Source organism: Budorcas taxicolor, chromosome 9 (assembly GCF_023091745.1).
Source record: "Budorcas taxicolor isolate Tak-1 chromosome 9, Takin1.1, whole genome shotgun sequence".
Taxonomy (NCBI): domain Eukaryota; kingdom Metazoa; phylum Chordata; class Mammalia; order Artiodactyla; family Bovidae; genus Budorcas; species Budorcas taxicolor.
In genome coordinates this window covers 31,621,830-31,645,906 of record NC_068918.1, presented here as the reverse complement: position 1 = coordinate 31,645,906, position 24,077 = coordinate 31,621,830, and the positions used below count along the sequence as shown (strand labels likewise).

General features: G+C 36.7%; 1 protein-coding gene across 1 annotated transcript in view; it reads left to right on the top strand.

The window, feature by feature from the left end:
- Positions 1 to 15,001, top strand: part of CDC40 (cell division cycle 40) — a 46,452-nt gene extending 31,451 nt beyond the window's left edge. The window contains exons 9-15 of the mRNA XM_052645708.1: positions 555 to 600; positions 2,666 to 2,767; positions 3,793 to 3,908; positions 4,165 to 4,298; positions 8,997 to 9,073; positions 11,681 to 11,825; positions 13,178 to 15,001. Of these exons, the coding sequence (XP_052501668.1) occupies positions 555 to 600; positions 2,666 to 2,767; positions 3,793 to 3,908; positions 4,165 to 4,298; positions 8,997 to 9,073; positions 11,681 to 11,825; positions 13,178 to 13,355 (798 nt within the window). The 3' untranslated portion in view covers positions 13,356 to 15,001. The remainder of the gene's footprint in view (positions 1 to 554; positions 601 to 2,665; positions 2,768 to 3,792; positions 3,909 to 4,164; positions 4,299 to 8,996; positions 9,074 to 11,680; positions 11,826 to 13,177) is intronic.
- Positions 15,002 to 24,077: the final 9,076 nt, after the last annotated feature.

The window sequence follows — 24,077 nt, the reverse complement described above, 5'->3', positions numbered from 1 at the left end:
AAATGTCAAATACAGAAAAGAAGAAAATGAAAAGCACCTGTGTAAGTTCCATCTAAGTTAAGTTGTCTTAATTTCAGAGTTTAAAGTGTTTATACGTACATGTACATGAGTATGTGGATAGTCCAAATAGTGTAACACAGACCAATAGCACCAAAAGTGAAAAAAAAAAAGTGACAGTGGTAGTCACTCAGTCGTGTTCGACTCTGTGGCCCCCATGGACTATAAGCTGTCAGGCTCCTCTGTCCATGGAATTCTCCAGGCAAGACTATTGGAATGGGTTGCTGTTCCCTTCTTCAGGGGATCTTCCCTACCCAGGGATCAAATCCAGGTCTCCTGCAATGCAGGCCGATTCTTTACCATCTGAGGCAGTAGCACCAATGTGTTTAATGATATGTAATGCCTTGGTTAAGTTCCCTGTACACACACAGATACGCACACACGCATAGCTGGCATATGACTGTTGTTAATGATTGGAAGTTGTCATTTCATCAAAGCCTTGTATTAAATTTAACGTTTCTATGTGTTTTTTCTTTTTTTTTTTTGTTCCCCTCCAGCTATGGGAGGTTTATGGAGACAGGCGCTGTCTGCGAACATTTATTGGTAATATTTCTTTTCTCTCTGGCTATAAATCTGTTCGGAAAGACTTTTTAAACTACAGTAACATCATCAACCGTAATTTTACTACTACTAATTTTGCTACTGATGTGAAGGAAAGCCTTCACAGACTTGAGTGAGTCTTGAAGGAGGGGTAAGTCTCCCATGTAAACAAAGAACTAGGAAGAGAGAGCAACAGAAGCTGAAGCAGAAGTGATATGAGAACTGCATTGAGGGAACCACTCAGTGAGGGAAGCTCAGCATTGTAAGCATGAGGAATACAGTGAGAGGGGAGAAAAGCAGTGGAGGTGGGCAGAGTGTGAAAGACCTTTGGTCTATCTTGGGGGTCTTTGGAAGCCAACAATTGAACAGCTCTTGCAGGAAAGCATCATGATCAGAATTTGAAGTTTACAAAGATCACAATGGCAGTATAGAGGATACTTTGGTGGGGCAGACCTGGAGACAAATAAATGATTTACAAAGTTACTTCATTAGTCTGGATTAGAGATGATGAGAGCCAGAACTAAAGCAGCAGAAAGAGAGGAAGGGAACAATAAAGAGTTAAATAAAAGCAGTGGCTTTTAGTAAACTAGAAGTGAGTGTAAAAACAGTGAGGTGGAAATCTAGAGCGACTCCCAGGTGGCTGGATGAATGGGGGTGCCATTCATCTTAGGAAGATGATAAGGTTTCAGACTCATGCAATTTGAGCTGCTTTTGAGATATTGAGATGAAAATATCTTGTAAGCAATTAGATAGCCAGATGTTGAGCTTTGAAGAGAGGCCAGGAATTGGCTACAAACATAGGTAAAAAGAAAAGGGTTGAGAGAACTCCTTGAAGGAAAGAAGACCAAAAAGAGGACAGCTTTGTGGCAGACTAGCCTTTTGGTAGATTGTCTTTGTCAGATTTTGCATGGAGACTGGTTACATTTCCGAATTTAACTATACCGAAGTGAAACAGTATTTGAATTATATTGGCTCTGTTTTTAGATTTAAGTGGGAGTCCATTCTGTAGTGCTTTGTTAAGATTTTAGGGCCTCATTGCACAAATAAATACTGTCTGAGATGCCAGGGCAGCCCAGAAGACTTACGGGAAGGCTCTCAGCAGCATACAGGAATGTCTCCTGTGATGTAGGGGATTTGGTCCTCGTCTGTACCCCCTGCTCTTGCTGCTTTCCACTGGAAAACTGAAAATTCCTACTTAGGAAGATGATAACAGCTCTGACCAGGACTCCTGCTTTAGGAAGGAATGCCTGCTTGCCGTGACTAGAGGTCATCGGCAGTGGTGGTGATTTAAGGACCCTGTTGACCATTTGTGCCATGCACATTTTGTACAGTTGTCTTGGTCATAGTGGGGTAGTAAAAAATAGGAAAGTTTCTGCTTTCATTTAGTCACATTTTATTTACCCCTATAACTTTCAAAAGAGTTGATTGGTCCAGTAAGATTGATTTCTAAGCAAAGCACCTTGAAATTAGTTTATTGTCAAATGCCATTTTAAAACTAAATGTAGTTAATATTTGTTTTTAAAAACATTTAGTCTATGAGATGCTGAATCCTTTCTATGAAATTCAGTAATATAATCCCAGAAATATACAGTTATTGAACAGAGGCCACAATTTTCATGAACATCAGCTTTAGGTCACTTTGTTTTCACTTCTGGCTTGGCTAGTAATTTCAGAGTGAACCTTAAAAATGTCACCAGTCATTTCTCTTTCATTGGCAATAATTGGACTATTAGGTTTTCTTAGATTCTTGACCAGTCATCAGCTTTATGTATTACATTATTAAGAGAGTGCCATGAGAGACCTTTTAAAACAAAGTTAGATCTTTTCTCTTGATTCTTACTTAAATATTATGCATCAGAATCTCCTAAGGAGCTTTTCAAAGGGAGGGAAAACACCTACATTCTGTAGCCCACACATATTCTGAGTCAGTAAATCGGGAGGTAGAGTTCCAGTGATTTTGACTCACAGTGTGGCTTGGAAGACACTATTTAATGCTGTTTCTCTTATGATGCTTATATTTTAAATGAAGGCTCCACCTCACCTCCATTTCTATTGTCTCTGCCTTTAGGTCACAGTAAAGCTGTTAGGGACATCTGCTTTAATACTGCAGGAACACAGTTCCTCAGTGCAGCTTATGACAGGTATCTTAAGCTCTGGGACACTGAGACAGGTAAGAGCTCCCTTATACTAACACATATTTACCTTAGAAATTAGCTGTTTTAAATGGAACAATGTGAGTAGTCTTTTGTACCAAAATGGTACCTTCACTAACTGCTGATTCTCATATCATTGGCAGTCAGCTAGTACCACAAAATGTATATAAAGTTGAAACTGAGCTGTAAAAGTAGCTCTTTCAGTATGAAACTTCCTTTCCATGAAATACAGTTTATAAAGCAAATATATTGATAGATAAGGAAATTTGAAATTTTCCATAGACTATTTATTTAATCTTTAGGTTATCCCCTACATAACCTACCATGCTGCATTGTACAATAATAGAAGCATAATATATATGTGATGAACAGAATTAAATTTAATTGCCCCAGTTAGTTAAAATGTAGGTCTAAACTTCCATGGGCAGATTAGTTTTATATATTCACAGACATGTTGATTACATTAGCACATTGTGGCTAGTATAATTTTATATAATCAGAGAACCGTCTTTCATCCTACTGAGTTTTAAGGATAAAGAAAATAGCTAATAGTTATTGAACACTGTTTACCAAGCATTATACTAAGCACTTATATGCAGTATCTTGTTCAGCCCTAACAACATCACTCACTATGAATTTAAATACTATTTTTGTTATAGATGAGGAAACTGAGCCTTAAGAAGTAACTTTTCCAGGGTTACACAGCTTAGTAATAGTCAAATTGGATTTAAACCAAGGTCTTTCTAATGCTAAACCCCATACTCTTAACCTCTTCAGCAGTGGTCCTCAACTCTTTACTGCATGTTTTAATTACCTGGAGAGTTTTATCTGCTCTGCAATTGATGATACAGATTTACTTTTGAAAATATTATTTTTAATCATTAAAAATTCATGAAAAGGAACAATGTAGTTTGCAGTAAAGAACGAACAGGCTGCCATTTCTCCAAATTTATTAGCAAATGATCTCTAGATCTTAATTCCAGGGTTGTCTTTAAATGGTCAAATTTATTTTACCTACTTTAACTTGGGTCTTTGGTTTTAGGACAGTGTATATCAAGATTTACAAACCGAAAAGTACCTTATTGTGTCAAATTTAATCCTGATGAAGATAAGCAAAATCTCTTTGTGGCTGGGATGTCTGATAAGAAGATTGTGCAAGTAAGTCTCTTCACAATATTTTTATTAGATTCCTGAGCTTTACATTGTATCAGGGACTGGAATAAGGAATATTAACTTATTTAATGTTTGCTACTTTTAGGGTCTACTGATGCTCTAGTCTTAGCAGAAACCAGTAAATGTATAAAAAGATGATATTGGAGATTTCTTTTCCTTCTCCATTTATCATGATTATGACCTTTGTTTTCATAAATCTGCTCTACTTCTGTCTTTGCCCTTTCCCTTATTTGATATACAGTGGGACATTCGAAGTGGAGAAATTGTGCAGGAATATGATCGGCATTTGGGAGCTGTCAACACCATTGTTTTTGTCGATGAGAATAGGAGATTTGTAAGCACATCGGATGATAAGAGCCTAAGAGTTTGGGAATGGTGAGTTTTTATCAGTAAAAATCTGATTTATATAAAGCAAACAACTTGAAATTTTGTAGCCAAAGAGAAAGCCTGATAATACACAACAATCTGAATATTTTCACAACTGTGATCACTGGCCTGTCAATCAAATTGGTTTAACTATTCAAGTATCCAGACTATGAAAATTAAAGTTTAAGCATGCTACTTTTCATAGTCTTTAGGTAACCTATCTAAAGAATATGTATTTTGAGTCATTTTTCTTATACTAATTAAAAGCTTATATAGTGCTTTCTTACATTCTTTATTAGGTATTTTATTCGTCTTTGCAAAAAGTAGGGACGACACACATATAGACTGTATTGCTTATGCTAGGGATTGTGTATAAGACCCTATCCTTAGAAAATTAGAAACTATTTTAAAATCTCTTGATTTTCTAAACATCTGCATTTTGATTATTCAAAAACTTGCCCTAGGTCATCATCCTTATGTCCTGCTGTTCATAGCCTATAATGGTAGAATACAAATGTTTTACTTGTAGAGTATAATCAGAATATAATGGTAAATTATGCTTTCCTAGAGGGAAAAAAAAAGTTTTCTAAAGTCAAGAAATAATAATGTCACTAAGTATCTATCATAGACATGTTTTATAATTGATTTTCAAAGTAGTACATAATAATCTTTTCGTCAGAGTGAATGTTTGGTTGGAGCCCAGCTTGTTTTTATAGTTACTTATAAGACATGGCTGGACTGTGGCTACAGCCTTCAAGGACTAGAAAGTGTCTTTCTACCCCCAGAAGTTGTTCTGCTGTAGGAAGTGAGATGTCTTAAACTACAGGCATCAGTTTCCTCCAGAAACTGAGTCCATTTGGGGACCTGTGAAAAGTAAAAATTAGTTGCTCAGTCATGTACAACTCTTTGTGATCGCATGGACTGTAGCCCACCAGGTTCCTCTGTCCATGGGGATTCTCCAGGCAAGAATACTGGAGTGGGTTGCCATTTCCTTCTCCAGGGGATCTTCCTGATCCAGGGATCAAACCTGGGTCTCCTGCATTGCAGGCAGATTCTTCACCATCTGAGTCACCAGAGAAGGACCTGAGCACATCCCTAAACACATCAGGACAGTTTGGGTAATTGAAGATTTAATGTAATTTAACTACAGTTTCTCCCACACTCCCTCCACATTACCTCCAATTAATGGAGAGTTGACTACTAGATACATAGTCGTAGCATTATTCTTAAGGTCCATGATTTGAGACTATCTTTTAACTAAGATCTCTCCTACTTCAGAAATGATGTTACATGCTGAGGACCTGATTAAGACATCATTTCATATGGGCCAACTTACACCATTTATACAACAAAGTAGTTAGTTTAGCATATATATAACTGTTTTGTTTTTATGTACTCTTAACGGTTTGATTATACTTAAACTTTCAGGTGTTTGTATCTTCAGATGGTATTTTCAGCTCCATTTGAAAATGTATAAAAGAAATTGTTAACTGTTTAAATGATATACACCAGTTACAGGGCTTTTAGAACACTTGTGAGTGTTTCCTGAAAATTAGAGCATTGGGCAGCAAAATATTTTGATTAAATTAAATGATAACAGGCTTTTTTTCCTTCTCAGATATTAAGAGATACTCCTAAGAGTCAAAATACTGTTTCATTATGAATGATGACATCCTGTAGATTTCAGTTCAATTCTCACTTGCTGTTTAAAGCCTTCCTAACCAATCCTCACATGAGATTAGGTGCCTCTTCTCTATCATCGCACACAACCCTTCGCTTCCCACAGCTTTTTATTAATAGTGCTTGCTTATTTATTCCTCTTCTCTGACAAGCTCCTTTTTTTTTTTTTTTACGAGGCGTGGGGTATATATGTATTTTTTTAAGTATAGTTTATTTACAGTGTTGTATCCTGACAAGTTCTTAACCATGAGAGAAAGAACTGCCTCAACTCTCCGTCTCCAACACCAGCACAGTGCCTGGCACAGACTAGATATCTAAGAAAATCATTATTGTCATAATTATTAATGATGTTACATTTATTGAGCTGTGTCCCAGGCACACTAAGCATTTCGCCTGAACTATCTCATTTAATGGGCAAGTAATCTTATGAGACAAGTATATTTGCTTTTCCTATTTTATAGGTAAGAAAACTGAGATACATTAAGTAATCTAACCAAGTTCCCATGAAACTTGAAAGAGCCAGAATTTAAACTCAGATCAATCTAGTTCTAGAAATTTTCTTTTCTGTTTTTCTCCCCAGTTTTATTGAGGTATAAATAAAATTATAAAATTTAAATTAAAATTTAAAGTGTACAACATAATGATCGATATACAGTGTGAAAGAATTAATTAACTCTTTTACACTGAGTTAATTAACATATCCATCACCTCACATATTTACTTTTTGTTTGGTGAGAACACCTAGTTTGTACTCTTCTAGCAAATTTCAGTTATGCAGTACAGTATTATCAACAATAGCCACCATGTATACACTAGAACATCAGACCTTATTCATCTTACAGCTAAGGGTTTGCACCCTTTTGCTAGCTTTGCCTAATTCCCTAATCTCCCCTCCACCCATCCCCTGGCGGCCACTATCTACTCTCTATGAGTTTGACTTTATTTTTTTCAAGATTGCACAAATAAGTGATACCATGTAATATTTGTCTGTCTGTCTGACTTATTTCACTTAGCATAATATCTATCCTCCTGGTTTATCCAAAGGAAAGTTGGTTTTCTTAAACAATATCATACAAACTAAGCCTATTACACAGTTTTAAAGGAGAACAGGAGATGTAATTAGATATTGAGCATCCTGTGGTATCCTATGTCATGAGCTGTCATAGGCATGTTTTCTCCCAAAGGCATTTATTTTTGTTAAAATGTTTTTAAAAGAAAATTTCAGAGGTTGGCACTACTCTTTTATCTTTAAAATGTCATGCATTTTTTTTTTTTTTTGATGATTCCATTTCCAAGCTGAAGACTATTTGTAACATGCTGTGCTGTGCTGTGCTTGGTCACTCAGTCGTGTCTCTTTGCGACCCCATGGACTGGAGGCCGCCAGGCTCCTCTGTTCTCCAGGCAAGAATACTGGAGTGGGTTACCATGCCCTCCTCCAGGGCATCTTCCCAACCCAGGGATTAAACCTAGGTCTCCCACATTGCAGGCGGATTCTTTAGCAGCTGAGCTACCAGGGAAGCCCTATTTGTGGCATATTACAAGCTTATTATACTGATTTATAATTTCTAATTAGAATATAGTATTATTAAATAGAACTATACCTAGCATTTTTGCTAGTGATTATGAAGTTCATAGGTGTTCAGATTCTTTATATAGAGAATCTCTTGTTGTAGAGCTCATTGTATCAGGAGTCCTTGAAATAAGGGATCTGTTTAAATTTTTTTGTTTACTTTTAGTAAAACATGGATTGATAATGAACCTGTAGTATTGTTAACTTAATTTACAAAATGCTCTTATTTTTTAAAATCATGTTATAAAATTATCAACTAATAATAAATATGAGAAAGGAAAAGCAGTTGAACCTTTTTAAGATTAAGTCCGTCTCAGTATATTTGGATCATTTTGAAGTCACTTCTCACTGTTATTTAGAGGTATAAAGGGTTTGAGATTTGATAAATATTACTGTTTCTCAGGTTATACCAGAAAATGTTTTCCTCCAACAAAGACTGTGACAGAGTTTTTTTCTAGTTGTTTACTTCTTCTGGGGTGATAGATGGATACAGAAGATCCTTACTTTAAAGGCATATGATTATTATTATTGTCATTGTTGTTTTCTAATTAATCAGTCTTTGAACTTGAACCATAGTTTGAAATTGAAATTGGTGCTTTATATTCTGTATTATTCATCAGGTTACATTCCCCACACATTACTCTATAAAAAAACATTTCTGATATCTCATGAAAAGTAGCAAGACCAAAATCCTTCAGAATTACTGAATTTTTTTTTATTATTATTATCATGGAGAGTATTAAAAATGAAAAGACACTTAGAACTTTGGATGGTTTTAGATTTAGGTGACTAGTTTTGAATTTCTGTTGTTTTCATTTTATTCTTTTTTATTTTGTAATTATTCTTACATTCTCATAAGAAAAAATGTTTAATGTTTTTTCTTCCACACTATACACATTTGGAATACTTTACATGTAAGCTGAAAATAGAAGATGTTCAGGTGCTTAATCTGCCAGAAATTATGAGATTTCTGGATGGGCTCAACCTGCTTGCAGATCCCTGTACAGCTTTGCCTACCATCTACTTGCATTGCTGAAGGCTCTTTAGCACTTGAACCTGCTTGCAGAGCGCTGAGTTATGGCTGATTGGCAGGTAAAAGAATACTTCCCTGCAGCCTTGCCTCAGACATCTTGCTTCTGTCTACCATGGTACATTTTTAGATGAGTTCATTATTAAAGAACTTATAATAACAGATTATTTTTTAACATAAAGGGCAAAGTTAAAATCAAATAGTGGTAGAAAACTAAATCACTGACACTTGTAATTATCATGGAAAGTCATTTGTATAAGTAAAAGCTTTATAATAATAGAATGTCATTTCGTGGTTTTCCTTCCTCCAGGAAGTTTCATGAAACTTTAAATACATAATTTCAAGAGCATCTCTTTTGTTTCAGAGATTATTCTTCTAAAAGTACTTTTAAAAGTTACTATTCTAATATGTTATTTTTAATTTTTAGGGATATCCCTGTGGATTTCAAGTATATAGCAGAACCCAGTATGCACTCAATGCCTGCAGTGACTTTGTCTCCAAATGGTGAGTTAGTAGATAGTGTTTTTAAATGAGCTTCTAAGACACTGTGTGATTTCCGTTTTCAAAAGAGCCTTGGCCATTCCCTCCTGGGGGAAGTCTGTCACAGTGCCATACTTGTATAGTAGGAATAATCACTGATTGTCATGTATGAGTCACCTCACCCATTCTCTTGTTTTTTTAAAAAAAGGTAAAAATAAAAGAAACAATGATTTGCAACATTGCCCAAGCATCTAAGGATTTCCATCTGAGAATCAGGGGTTTTGTTTTTTGTGTGTGTGTGTGTTTTTTTAATAATTCTTCCAACAGAATCATGTTCAGCAACTCATTTAGTGATTTACTGTGAGCTCTTTTTCTTTCGGGGAATAGGTAATTTTGTTCTGGTTCCTTATATGAGAACACCTTAGCAATTCACCATAAAAGATTTTCTCAGGCAAAAATTTAAAAGATAAGTCTGCTTAATATCATTTTCTATTCAGTAATTCATTGCCTTTTAAGTACAAGTACTACAGATATACTGATATAATTTTACATGAGGATATTAAAGTAGAGGACCTGATGTTTGGGCAGCATGGTCATCAAAGCCACTGTCAGCTCCTGTAGCTGCTGTGAGACTAGAGCAAGGAAGAGGGAGCAAGAAAGAGTTTGCTCTTCCAGTCAAGGCATCTACCATAGGCAGATCGGTGGACATTTGTCACGTGTCCTATGATTTTCATGAGAAGAGCAACCTCACAGGGTGCTGTTCTGATAATCACCATATTGTATACAGTCACATTTGTGCACCTACATTTCATACAGTGTATTTTTAAACCATCTGTCACCAATACTGTGCCCATCTTGAACAAGGCCACTTACCTAGTCTGACTGTGAACATTGTTAGGGTCATCCTTTATCATGTCTATAATATATAGGATGCAAAGATACTTCAGTTTAGACTCTAGTGGTTTTGGTGAATCCTGGGTAGATAAAAGCAATGTGGCCCAAATCAAAAAATGGGCAGAAGACCTAAATTGACATTTTTCCAAACAAGACATACAGATGACCAATAGGCACATTAGAAGATGCTCTTCATCACTAACTATTTGAGCAGTGCAAATCAAAAACTACAGTGGGGTACTACCTCACACCAATCAGAATGGATGTCATTAAAAAGTCTATAAATAATGCTAGAGAGGGTATGGAGAGGAAAGGTGACTCTTACACTCAGTGGGAATATAAATTGGTGCAGCCACTACGGAAAACAGTATGAAGTTTCCTCAAAAAACTAAAAATAGAGTTGCCATATGATTCAGCAGTCCTACCCCTGGTCATATACCCAGAGAAAACTGTATTTTGAAAAGATTCATGCACCCTGTGTTCATGGCTGCACAATTCCCAAGGCATGGAAACAGCCTAAATGTCCATTGACAGATGAATGGGTAAAGATGATGTGGTACATATATGCAGTGGAATACTACTCAGCCACAAAAAGGGATGAAATAATGCTATTGCACAGAATGGAGGGACCTACAGATTATCATGGGCTTCCTTGGTGGCTCAGTGCAAGTTTAGACTCTGTCAGAAAGAACCCCTGGAGAAGGAAACGGCAACCCACTCCAGTATTCTTGCCTGGGAAATCCCATGGACAGAGTAGCCTAGTGGGCTACAGTTCATGGGGTCTCAAAAAGAGTCAGACATGACTTACTGACTAAATAACAAAAGAGATTATCATACTAAATGGAGTAGGTCAGAAAAAGAGACTAATACTATATGATATCACACATATGTGAAATCTAAAATAGAACACAAATGAATATATATATAAAACAAAAATGTATTGTCAGGTGTAGGGAACATACTTGTGGTTGCCAAGGGGCATGGGGGGAGGATGTGGGAGTTTGGGATTAGCAACAAACTATTATATATAGAATGAATAAACAGTAAGTTCCTCTGTATAGCACAGGGAACTATATTCAATATTTTTGATAAACCATAATGGGAAAGAATATATGTATATCAGTCACTTTGCTATATAGCAGAAATTAAATGCTACATTATAAATAAACTATTACTTCAATAAAACTTTTTAAAAAGCATTATGTTACTATAGCATTATTACTAAAATTGTTTTACTAAATTTTTTTTTTTTTACTAAAGTTACTAAGGCTGTTTTTATCATATCTTTATACAGTTTTATTTAATAATCCTAGGTTTTCTCACCTGGAGTTCATCTTTCCTCTTTCCGTAGTTAACACAAATAGTCTTTTTCTCTCCATGGTTCTATTATTTATATTTATTACAAATTCATTTCATTTCATAAAATTTAATTTTGTTTTATTAATGCTAAACTCAGGAAGTTTTTGTATATCCTTATTTAAACAGAAGAAAGCTTTTATAGGAAAAATGCTAAATGATACAAGATTTTATGAGCAAAATCCCTTACTCTATAAAATACAAATATTTCTCACTTTCAACAAATTTGTAACACTTCACAGGCAGTATGGTAAATTTATTTTCCTATTATTATATTAGTAGTTGGGAACAAAATAATATAAATGACTGAACCTACTTAAATAAAAGTCTTTTAAAAATTTTCAGTCTTCCTCTAAAATGTCTCATTTATTAAATTTACAGGGAAATGGCTAGCGTGCCAATCAATGGACAACCAAATCTTAATTTTTGGAGCACAGAACAGATTTAGATTGAATAAGAAGAAAATTTTTAAGGGCCATATGGTAGCAGGCTATGCTTGTCAAGTAGACTTTTCACCAGACATGAGGTAAGTTTAAACTTTCTCATTTATTCCCGTATTTATATATGATGATATAAACTACTACTATACAAATAGTAATGCTGTACAAATCACTTTTATATATGTAATTGTATGAAAATTGTTCAGGTTGTCTAAATGCCAGATAAAAGACTAGAACAAATTAAGACAGTTATATTTGGTGCTTTTTTTTTTTTAAGCTCTTCAGTATCTCTCTCTACTTTGTTAGTTCTGTGCCCTTTAAGCACATAATGAGTCCCTGTCCATATAGGCAATGTCTTTCTTTCTTTCTGCTTTTCTAAGCAAGGCTGAGAGGACTATAATCACTATATTGCTGTGATTTAATGAGCCCCAGAGGAATTAATCCTGTATTGTGGGGTTGAAGTTAACAACTTCACTACAGCTTTTCTGTGCTAAATCTTCAAATCCAGCCTCTGACTGTTTATCAGTCACACTAGATTTTTGAAGCCTAGAGCCTTTCTAAGAGTGAAACTCTGTATTCATTCCACTGTTGTTAGCTAAATATATGGGTGTCACTAATTCAGAAATTCCTGTAAAATTGTATGTTTATCCTGGTAATTGGCACTTAGACTCCTACCTTTGAATGAGTCTTGGACATATTCAGAAGCTTTTGAAGCCAAAAATAATTACAAAGATGGTAGTTGAATGGGTCTACATGTGTGTGCGTGGTCTGCATGTGTGTGTGGCCTACATGTGTGTGCATGGCCTACATGTGTGTGCATGGCCTACACGTGTGTGCGTGGTCTGCATGTGTATGCGTGGTCTGCATGTGTGTGCGTGGTCTGCATGTGTGTGCGTGGCCTGCGTGTGTGTGTGTGGTCTGCGTGTGTGTGCGTGGTCTGCGTGTGTGTGCGTGGTCTACATGTGTATTCGTGGTCTGCATGTGTGTGCATGGTCTGCATGTGTGTGTGGTGTGCATGTGTGTGTGTGGCCTGCATGTATGTGCGTGGCCTGCATGTGTGTGTGTGGTCTGCGTGTGTGTGCGTGGTCTGCGTGTGTGTGCGTGGTCTACATGTGTGTGAAATTGACCCCTTTACACTGTTTCTGACTGTCTTAGAGAGTGACTGTGATACTGCATTCACTGTGGCCCATGGGTCTCCCAATTTTCCAAGTTGAAAGTAATTTTTCTCTCTTAGATTGGTCACTCAACGGGGAGGTTTTTTGACAGGAGATTAAATTATAGCCTGCTTTACACACTACCTTATTATTCAAGTATTATACAGCCACATTGATTTTTTTTAATGTTAGAATAAGAAATATAACCTCTTTCTCTGTTCCTCATCTTGTTTACCATTTTAAGGTCCTTGAATTACTTGAATTTATTTTTCTTCTCATTACAGCTATGTGATTTCAGGAGATGGAAATGGAAAGTTAAACATCTGGGACTGGAAGACCACAAAACTCTACAGTAGATTTAAAGCTCATGATAAAGTGTGTATAGGTGCAGTGTGGCATCCTCATGAAACATCTAAAGTCATAACTTGTGGTTGGGATGGTCTCATTAAATTGTGGGATTAATGGGATTAATCCTTAAACTATCTAGGATCATTTTTGATCCAATATCATATTTAACTATATTTAATTATTAAAGGTGTTGGATGACAACTTGATTTACAGGTTATGATTTTCTTACATGGCCTTATGAAGTTGAACCATTGTTTAAAAAAAAACTTTGTAAATTTGGCTCATATAATTTCATTAGCCACTTTGTTTTGTTCTTTATAGATGTTATTTATACAGAGAATGACCACTGACTTTACATTTGACAAGTGGTTATTGCTGGCAGGCGGTTTGGGTTTACCCCCATGGTGTACTAAAAGGAACTTTTTGGAGCTGAGAAGGAATCCCTAGTGGATTACCTCTTCAACAGAAAGGAAAGATCAGGGATGATATGATTTAATGTGAATCTGAAAGAAGGATAAAAACCACCCACAATTACTGTTCCCATTATTTTCCATGGGTCAATTCTAATCTTTTGGATTCAGGAGTCCCATTATTTTTTATTACTTACATTGTGTCTGTTTAGTTGTAAGCCAGCAATCTTCTCTGACTGCAGCATTTCTCTAATTGTTAAACAGTGTAAAATAAAAATCAGTCCAGAGTTCTTTCCTTGGCTTTCTTCTTGATCAGTATAGACAGGACTATATATAATCAGAGAATCACATTATTTTTGAAAATGGAAGTCAAGAGAATGAATCAAGACTTTGAATTGTATTTGTATTTACTGTCCAGTAAGGACCTGGCTACACTTTCAGAAATCAGGGTCTCCTAGGTCACTGTTTCACAAATGTTACTATTGAAATACTCCTCATAGGAGATTGGATGTGAGTTCAAAATGTCGGCCTGTAATTTCTTTGAAGCTGTATGTTTTATCTTGAAAACTAATCTGATTTTGCTTATGAATATATGCAATAGAACTTTTTAAGATTAGAAAAATGTTAAACTTCTTTCCAAATCTTTGGGTAAAATTGACACTCTGGGAAGATGGGTTCCTAATTTGAGAAGCAAGGACTGTGATTGGTTTAAAAAAGATTTTTTTTTAACTTCAGATTGTGAAATCAAGATAGCTTCTTAAATATAGTAGCTAATAGCACTTTAGTTTGACAAGCCATTTCTCCTTTCTTTTTTCTTTTTTACAAATCTATGTCAGATGTTTGAATGTAGTGTGAAATATTTCAGTGCCATGTGATAAAAGATTGGCTCATAGCTGCTCAGACTGCTGACTTGGAGACCCGAATCTTGTTGAATGTTGATATCCTAGGACCATTACCCCTGAGTCCTGTGCTATCAAGAGCAATTAATGCTCCATGCCCTTTGAACTTCCATTTTTAAACATTAAAATTTAAAAAGACCTGGTATAGATGACCAGGTGCTATAGCCACATATAAATTTCAAATAAAATTTAAAAAGAGAATAAAAGCGGTAGAGGTGTATTTTGGACACAGCACTCAAAGAAATAATACACTGCCTTGCTGCTGCCATTTCTGTTTCTTGATCTGTTGGGAAGGGTGGCTGCCATTTCCTGAAGAGGAAAAAATTCAATCAGGAGCTTTTCTGTAGTCCCAACCACTGGTTTTAACAAATGTGAGTTACTGAAATGTGATGGGACAAAGAATTAATCATACATTTGAACTGTCTTGTTCAGGACCAGTATTATGTATGTTACAAATCATAACTTCTAAATCTGGGTTTATTTTATTTACTGTTTCTAAACTAAGGAACTGTATATAAAAGTTGTCTCTTTTTTTAAAAAGATGGTATTTTTAAATAAAGCTTTTTTGTAGAAAATGTTATCAAAATTTTTGTTCTTAGTCTCCTTTTGAGTCTCAACTCTGAGACACCAGATTAAACCATTTGCAGATTTTAAATGGGTCCTTTTTGTGGGCTTCCCTGATAGCTCAGTTGGTAAAGAATCTGCCTGCAATGAGGAGACCCTGGTTCAATTCCTGGGTCAGGAAGATCCGCTGGAGAAAGAAAAGGCTACCCACTCTAGTATTCTTGGGCTTCCCTGGTGGCTAAGCTGGTAAAGAATCCACCTACAATGCGGGAGACCTGGGTTTGATCCCCAGCTTGTAAAGATCCCCTGGAGAAGGGAAAGGCTACCCACTCTAGTATTCTGGCCTAGAGAATTCCATGGGCTCCTTGGGGTCACAAAGAGTTGGACATGATGGAGCGACTTTCACTTTCACTTCAGTTTTTCTGGGGAGAAATGATGCTTTAAAGGTGAGTATAGTATATTAATGGGCTTATCCTAAATAAGTGACAAAAAGATAAGACAATGCCCTCAGAGCACACAGAGTAAGTTTCAACACAGTCCATATTTATTCAGTTGGTGCCACTGAGTCTTGATTGCACCCATTTTAGAGTACACAAATGTGTGGGGTTCTTTTCCAGCATTAAAAATTTCGAGATCATATTGTGACTGGAAATAAGTGATTACCATCTGGCTCTTTTTCCTCACTGCAACCCTTTTGTCACACCCAAGACAGATTACCTTCCTAAAAGTTAAGGATAGTAATGATGCTTCAGTAGAAAGTTTAATGAATATTTACATAGTGAAGCACAAGCTGGGAATATTTCATCTTTAATAAGGAGCCAGTTTTAAGATAAGGAACATAGAGCAGTATCAAACAGGCACTTCTCTAAGGAAGAAAGTATAGAGTGGTTTTTGAGGATGCCTTGTGAGGCTGGTTGATGTTCTTAGCTATTAATTACCTGGAAGAAAACATGGACAGTGAAATAACAAACCCTATGGTAGCTGTAAGGATTGCAACACCAGCAACAATTATAGAGACTCTACTTGAAAAATACTGAATGTGGACTGAGAACTACCTGGAGATGGTGCCCCTTACTGAGAAACAGAATTCAGAAGAAAGTAGTGGATGATTAGGGAACCATAATGAATTCAGGTATGAAGAGGGAAGTGTGAAGTGCCATCCTGGTCAAAATATCCATCAGCAGTATTAACTTTGGGTCTCAAAGAGACCTAGGGAACACTGATGCTATTTTTCATCAACAATGATGTTTTTCTCATTTTTGTCATCTTTGAAATAGAGCTATATCTTAAAATCAATCATATGTGATAATTTAATTGGCAGCATTCTTTCTTAATGGATCATAAAATTACTGATGAAATACAGTATAAACAAGGCAAATACTAAGGGGACCTAAGAAGAAGAGAGGAGCCAATGGAAAGAAGATTCCATCATAGCACTTGGCTCAAAATTCATGTTATCAAGTATTTACTTGATCAGTGGATAAATGCATGACCTAGCAAAAGGTCCCCTTAGAACCAGTTTTTTATCTAAATTTTTCAGCGTATGGATTTCCAAACCATGTGATTATAAATTCAATTTCTTAGACTGAAGGTTTCAAATTCTTAGAACAAACTTTGATTTTCTACAGAGCTACAGGAAGGGTAGACTTCCTTGTGCTTGGAAGAAGGGGGATAGAGGTCCTTTATTAGAACCCTCTTCCATTGAGATGGTCACCCTCCAAAGGTCCCACTGCTACAGGTATCAGCTCCAATCCTGCCCGCTGAACAACAAGCCTTATCTCGTGCTTTATGCTTTAGGCCCCTGGCCCTCACTGGTATACTAAGACCACTGCAGTTCCTGCTGTCGGTTCCTGCTACCTCTCAGGGTCTAGGGTCCCTCTGAACTCTTTGTGTCTGAAGGTTTTTCTTTCTTGGGCATTCATATATATACAGAAACGTGCGTGTGTGTGTGTGCACGCATGTGTGTAGACACATGCATACATATATATTCACACAGATACATACAGAAAGATCACCATGAAAACACATCCTTAATCGAGTATCTTTGGATATTGCCACTTTGTTAGAACATTCTAAAACCACAGAAGTGTAAACAAGTGCAGTCTGAAACATTCTGGTCTTTAGAACCTTGGGAGCTTAAGTGTGTTACCTAAAAAGGTACTTTACCTAAGGGTACTTCACCTGATAACTGGAGAGCTATGAAGTCTCTTGGGTTCATCTTTAATGGGCCTTTTCTTGTGAATAAACATATCATTTGGTTTCTCTTGAATTTATCCTAAGACTTCCCTTTTTTAGCACACAAATCAAGAAAGTACCTAACCACCGTCTAAGCCTTCTCTAATCACAAAAATCTTAGAATAATGAGATTCTTAAACTAGAAGAAACCTTAGAAATCAAATATTCCAACCTAAGATAAGAAAATAGGCCAATAAGGGTGATGAATTGCTTGGTATCACACAGCTAGTTAGCAGCAGGGTCAGAATCTTTCTCCCTTCATCCCTCTATCCTGTCTCTACATACTGCCACTTAATTGTGTATTTTAAAACTGTCATATTTGTGTTGTGATTTTTGTGGCTGAGGTAGTTAATAGACTGTGTTTATTCCATCCTTTGGTAAAACAGAACCTGTAACTAAAAGACATTCTAACAATCTGTTCCACTAGAGTTAGACCAAATGGTAACTGTGCTGGGAAGGACTTTTCTGACTTCAGTCAAATAGCCTGGAGAACCTAATATGCTCTCTCTCCTTTTCACTCTTTGAAAAACTACCTTAATATTTTTTGTCCTAAAAAACCACTGTGGTTTTAATCACTTTTATAGGAATGCCAGCCCCTGCCCTTGACAGAAGTAGCTTTACATCATCATACTTTCTTTCTCTCATAAACTGAAAAATATTCTCCATGGTACTGTGAGTTGTGATCTAACACACTGACTCTAAAGAGTTGTTCTCTGTTAAAAAAAAAAAAAAAAAGACAATGAGGAATGAGAAAGGAAGACAGGTTTAGTATCCTAGGATAACTTCTAACAATACTTGAAGTCGCTCAGTCATGTCCGACTCTTTGTGACCCCGTGGACTGTAGCCCACAAGGCTCCTCCGTCCATGGGATTCTCCAGGCAAGAATACTGGAGTGGGTTGCCATTTCCTTCTCCAGGAGAATCTTCCTGACCCAGGGATCGAACCCAGGTCTCCCGCATTGCAGGCAGACGCTTTAACCTCTGAGCCACCAGAGAAGCTCAACAATACTTGAGCCTTTAATTATTATCGTATTTATTTGACTCAATTATTGTATAGCTCTCAAGTCCCCAAGGTCAAGAAAGATCTTCAGGTTAGCATCTTCAATCAGGAAAGAGGACTACTGCAAGTAGTGTAATAAACAACCATGTCCAGAAAAGGACTTGTGTCTTAACCAAAATGAGAGAGACTGAGTCATCTAAATTCCAAAGATATTTTTAATATCAGAAAAAAAGTCAATGACAGATAATGATGAAATAATTTCACTGAAAAATCCTATGTGAGATAGCTTTCTTTATACTCATATTCAACAATATTTATGGAGCACATCTGACCTAGCAGGTCCCATGGTGGGCACTGGGGATACAGACATGGCTCCTACCCTCATGGAGGGAAAGTCGTCACATAAGCAGACCCATGAAAGAAAAAGGAGTGTGAAGCTGGGGAGCACAGAAAGACACAGTGGTGGTGGTAGCGGTTTAGTCGCCAAGTCGCAGCCAGCTCTTGAGACCCAGTGGACGGCAGCCCGCCAAGCTCCTCCGACCATGGGGTTTCCCAGGCAAGAACACTGGCGTGCATGGCATTTCCTTCTCCAGATCTTCCCAACCCAGAGTTTGAACCCACGTCTCCTGCATTGCAGGCAGTCTCTTGCATTGTAGGTGGCTTCTTTACTGCTGAGCCACCAGGGAAGCCCAGAAGACATTCTAGGGAAACATAACTGGCGGTCTTCAATAAGGGGGGTCCCTGAGGAAACAATGTTTGATTTGACATCAATCCTTGAAAAATAATATTTTCTTGTAGAGATAGTTTATTTTTATTGATACAAAATTGTGGTTTCTCACTAATGTTATAGAACTCACTTAGACTTTTGGATATTATATGATATAGACCTACCTAGGGGTGATGTCAGAATATCTAATGACCAGAAATGTAGGACATAAAGCAGAATAGAAGCTAAATACCGAGAGGGGTCAGAGTCCTGGAGACTGCCTACTGTGCTGTGCATTAATTGCTTGGTCTTGGGGCAGTCTAAGGGTCTTGTAGGAGGAGCTGCAGTGAAAGAGAACCACTGAGGGACTCAGGACCACAGTCATTGCCCAACCTAGCTCCTTGATACACGTTAATTGCATATCTGTCATATACATACTAAGCTTCTCTATTAAAATAGTCTAGATTAGAATTTAAACTTGGCAGGAAAAAGAAAATCCCTTACTATTTCAGACAATCTTATTTCACAAAACCTATCACTAAGAAAAACTTAAAATATTTTATGAGAATATGAAGCTGCTAGTTTAACACAGCATTAGTTTTAACAGGTATTTGTTGAGAACTCGTAGTTCCCTGTATTGTACTTAACATTAAATATAACAATATTTAGCTTGCTTGATTTACTTAAGGACAGAAATACAATAAAAGAATTTCTATAATTTCTAAATTTAGGCGGTTTAAGAATATATCGAATCTTTGGGTTACAATTTCATGTGGTACATTCAAATACCTCTTTAAATGTGAGAAACAGGAACATATTTTAGCATATAATTAAATGTACTGAATTAACAAAGCACCAGCAATTGGCTAGTACAAAAAAGAATTGTTATTGCTTAAAGGCAAACATAAACATCGCTAAAAGAAGAGAATTATATTACATAATTGAGCTTGTAGGTACCATTGTATGGTCAAGTAGTGATAGAATTATCTGTTTCAATGAGGCCTTCATTTTTCATCTGGAGAAATATGATGAGGCTGGTTCCCTGGTATTAATTCAAGCTTTACAAAATCCAAACATGTAGTATTTAGGAAATACAAATCTTGCGTGGTATTTACTATATAATAAATAAAATCTTATAGCCAAAGCAGAAATGCTTACATAAATAACTGATTTGAACTAAACACTGTAAATTCATAAATTTGCTTTTGTTCTAGCCTGATGCAAAGACTAGTGGACCTTTAGTCTAACAGAAGTTTGTTTACGTCTTCCTGGCTCCCTTTATTTGAACATGTCAAATAGTTACAAATATTTATTGATAACCTATTATAACTACATAAAATGCAATCATTCTAAGAAAAAGGAGAATGAGGAAATTGTTTTTCTTTGACTTTAATCTCAGATTGTGACATAGACTTCGTGCCTAAAGGTTGACCTCTGACTCTCACATCCTCATATGTCTTTCGTCTAAAACAGAATCATTTGATAAGAGCATTATTAAATTTGTATTTTCAGATTCATTTATTAACTCTGGTAGGAGTTAATTAAGAGATGTGTGTCACAAATAGTCACATCTGAGTTCATATACCTGAAAGTCAAAGGCGAATTTGAAACAAAGGAAATGCAAACTATACTTCCAAGTGACTGGGCCCTTCTTGAAATCCAGAAGCCATGTGGGACCAGCCAGGGCCAAAAGTCACTTCCAAGCCTTGCAAGATCTTTTTGGCAACCTGAATATATTGTCAGAGAAGTTTTGGGACCCCATATTTTTCAGTAAGCTTCCATTTGGTGGACATATTTTAATTGAATAGATTGTTTAAACCTGCCTGCTACAAAAATGATCCCCTCTCTAACAGATTACAGGTTTGGTCCTGGTATATCAGTAGACTTTTCTTCCCATTTACTAACCGGGAGGCAAAAATGTGTCCTTGCATTTGTCAAATGCTATTGAAGCAGCCCTGTGGAGGGATCTGCATGGACTTTGGGATCTGACAGGCTGAGATGTGAACTGTTCCACCATTAGAATAATCTAAATAAGCTACTTAACCTCTCAGAGTTTCCTTACCTGTGTAATTGGGAAAATTGCACTTCCTTATAGTGTTGTTTGGAGAATTAGGAATAATCTATGCACAGTATTAGGCACATAGTAAGCTCTCAGAAAATAGCAGCTCTTGATTCTGCGTGTTTGTTTCTTGCATTTGGTTTGTCTTGTTTTTGTGGTGGCCCTGGCCTCCAGGTTGAGGGCCAGGGATGCTGCCCAACATCCTACAATGCACAGAATGGCCCTCCTTCCCTCCCCAACAAAGAATTATCCAACCCAAATGGAAATAACACTCAGGTTAAAAAATCCTGGCCCACACAATAAGCATAATAATTCTAGAAGCAAGGAAACCATAGCAACAGTCAGAATATTCATCACAAATTTCAAACTATCTATGAAGGGAATGAAGGACAGTCTTAGAAAAAAGCATAAAATAAATACAAATAACTATTGAACAGGCTGCCTAAGTAGGTGGGTGTGGGTGGGTATGTTTGTGATTTATTTTGAGTTTGTCTTTATTTTTTCTCAACAGTACATCCATTCTTGCTTCAGATATATATATAGATGGATATAGTGTGATGAAGTCAATGTTTTGTACCACCAATCTGGAACAAGTGGTAACTTAAGCTGTACAAAGGGAGCTTTCAGTAATGTTCTTAATCTTCAAGACCATGAATTAGGAACCTTGGTATGAGTATGAATACATCTAAAACCTAATCATACTAGACTCTTAGAATTTGTATACTTCATGTGCTTAGTTGCTTCAGTCAGGTCTGACTCTTCATGACCCCATGGACGGTAGCCTGCCAGGCTCCTCTGTCCATAGAATTCTCCAGGCAAGAATATTGGAGTGGATAGCCATTCCCTTCTCCAGGGAATCTTCCCAAGCCAGGGATCAAATCTGGATCTCCTGCATTGCAGGCGGATTTCTTTACCAGCTGAGCCACCAGGGAAGCAGTATACCTCATGCTGCTGCTGCTGCTGCTGCTGCGAAGTCGCTTCAGTCATGTCTAACTCTGCACAACCCCATAGACGGCAGCCCACCAGGCTCCGCCGTCCCTGGGATTCTCCAGGCAAGAACACTGAAGTGGGCTGCCATTTCCTTCTCCAATGTAGGAAAGTGAAAAGTGAAAGTGAAGTCGCTCAGTCCTGTCCGACTCCTCGCGACCCCATGGACTTCAGCCTACCAGGCTCCTCTGTCCATGGGATTCTCCAGGCAAGAGTACTGGAGTGGGGTGCCATTGCCTTCTTCGAGTATACCTCATACCTCGGTGTATAAGGGTTAAAAGGTTTAAATAAAAAAGATCTACTGTGTTTAATGTATAAAATTTTATTAAAAATGAAAGGTAATCTATGATATAATCCAAACAGGATTAGGACTAAAGTTAACTTTGTTTTGGAGGCTATACCATGCAAACTAACAAGATAAACCACTTTAGAGTTTTATGGACTTTTTGTACTTTTGAAATACCTACGGACGTTGAAAGCAACTAAACTGCTAACTTATTCAAGCTGGCCCTCTCACATCAATGACTTTTATTAGTGTCCTGTAAGTTTTAAGTTAAAAAGCCTCATTTATATTAAAACAAATCATCACTGCTAATTCAGAAAGTCTTATTCCCTTTTGAAGTCAGGTTAGTAAGATGATATAACTCTATTATATTTGGCTTCTCACCTGAGTAATGATATTTTCGAACCACTGCAAAAAGCAAAAAAGCCAACCCAGGGAATGTTTAGAGTAGAAGGAGGTAAAACAATGGGGATAAGGAATTAAGGTCTAGTAGTAATCAGTACTCTATGCTCTCCCAAAATTTCTTAAACAGTGTATACATTACTGTTCCTTGGGATATAGAAAATGCCAGAAGATGTATTTAATATATCAAAGGTAATAATTTGATTTATTTTTATACTATTTAATTAATTTATTTGAAATAGGATTTTTGAAAATCATTTATAGAAGTAAGTGTCTAATTCTTATAGACAGAAAAGATGGAGATCATTCAAACTATTGAGAATATGCATTCTCTGCTTAATTTTTTAAAATATATAAAATATATACAGTGTGTTTGGTATTACCACACTGTATCTGTCCCAGGAAAAAGAGAGCACCTGGCCCTCAGGCCACAGGCATACAATGAATGCCAATTGGCAGAAAGGAAAATCTCATTTAATCTTAGAGATAATTTTAGAGATAATTTTTTTTTTTTTTAATGACACCATAGGCAAGTCTGTAGTTGAAAAACCGGGTTTGAAGACACTCAAATTCTGTGTTGTATTTAGTTTCATGGGAACAGAGGGGATTTAGGCTGAACATAAAAAGAATCCTGACTTGAAGAACATGATAGTCTAGTCTTTCTTACTCAGTTACAGAATTTGGTGTGTCTGCATTCCTAGAAATCAGAATCAGTGTTTCTTATAAAGTCACAGCATGGCCTCAGCAAAGGTTGAGGAGGAATGATTGAAATCTACAAGGCTGTAAAGAATGTTATTGACACAGTGAACAAGAAAATCCTTGAAAGAGGTGAGTGAATAGCAAGTGAAAGGCCTTATTTTAAACAGCAGGCTACATATTTAAGGATCTCATCAACCCAATAAAAATAGAAATGTTATATAATTTCTTTTTCATGGTGGTGAACTCATGGTTTATAGATACATAATTAATTTTAGGGAAAACTGAGATAAATGGGGGATTATCTTCCAAACTGAGGTGAGGAAAGACAAGCATTTCCACTCTGTTGGAGGCAAATAGGCAAAGAGCCTGGGTTTGGGCAGATGGCTGTTGACTCCTATGTCTGTCCCCTCAACATGTATTAACTGTTTCCCTACCATGTGCCAAGCTACATGTACTACAAAGGTAATAACACAACCTCTGCCTCAAGCAAGTCACAGGCTAGTGGGAGACTAGACAAGTAAACCAGTAACTAGAATCATGGACATGTTCCCTGCTGCAAATATTTCCTTGAGTTCTTGATGAGATCCTGTGTC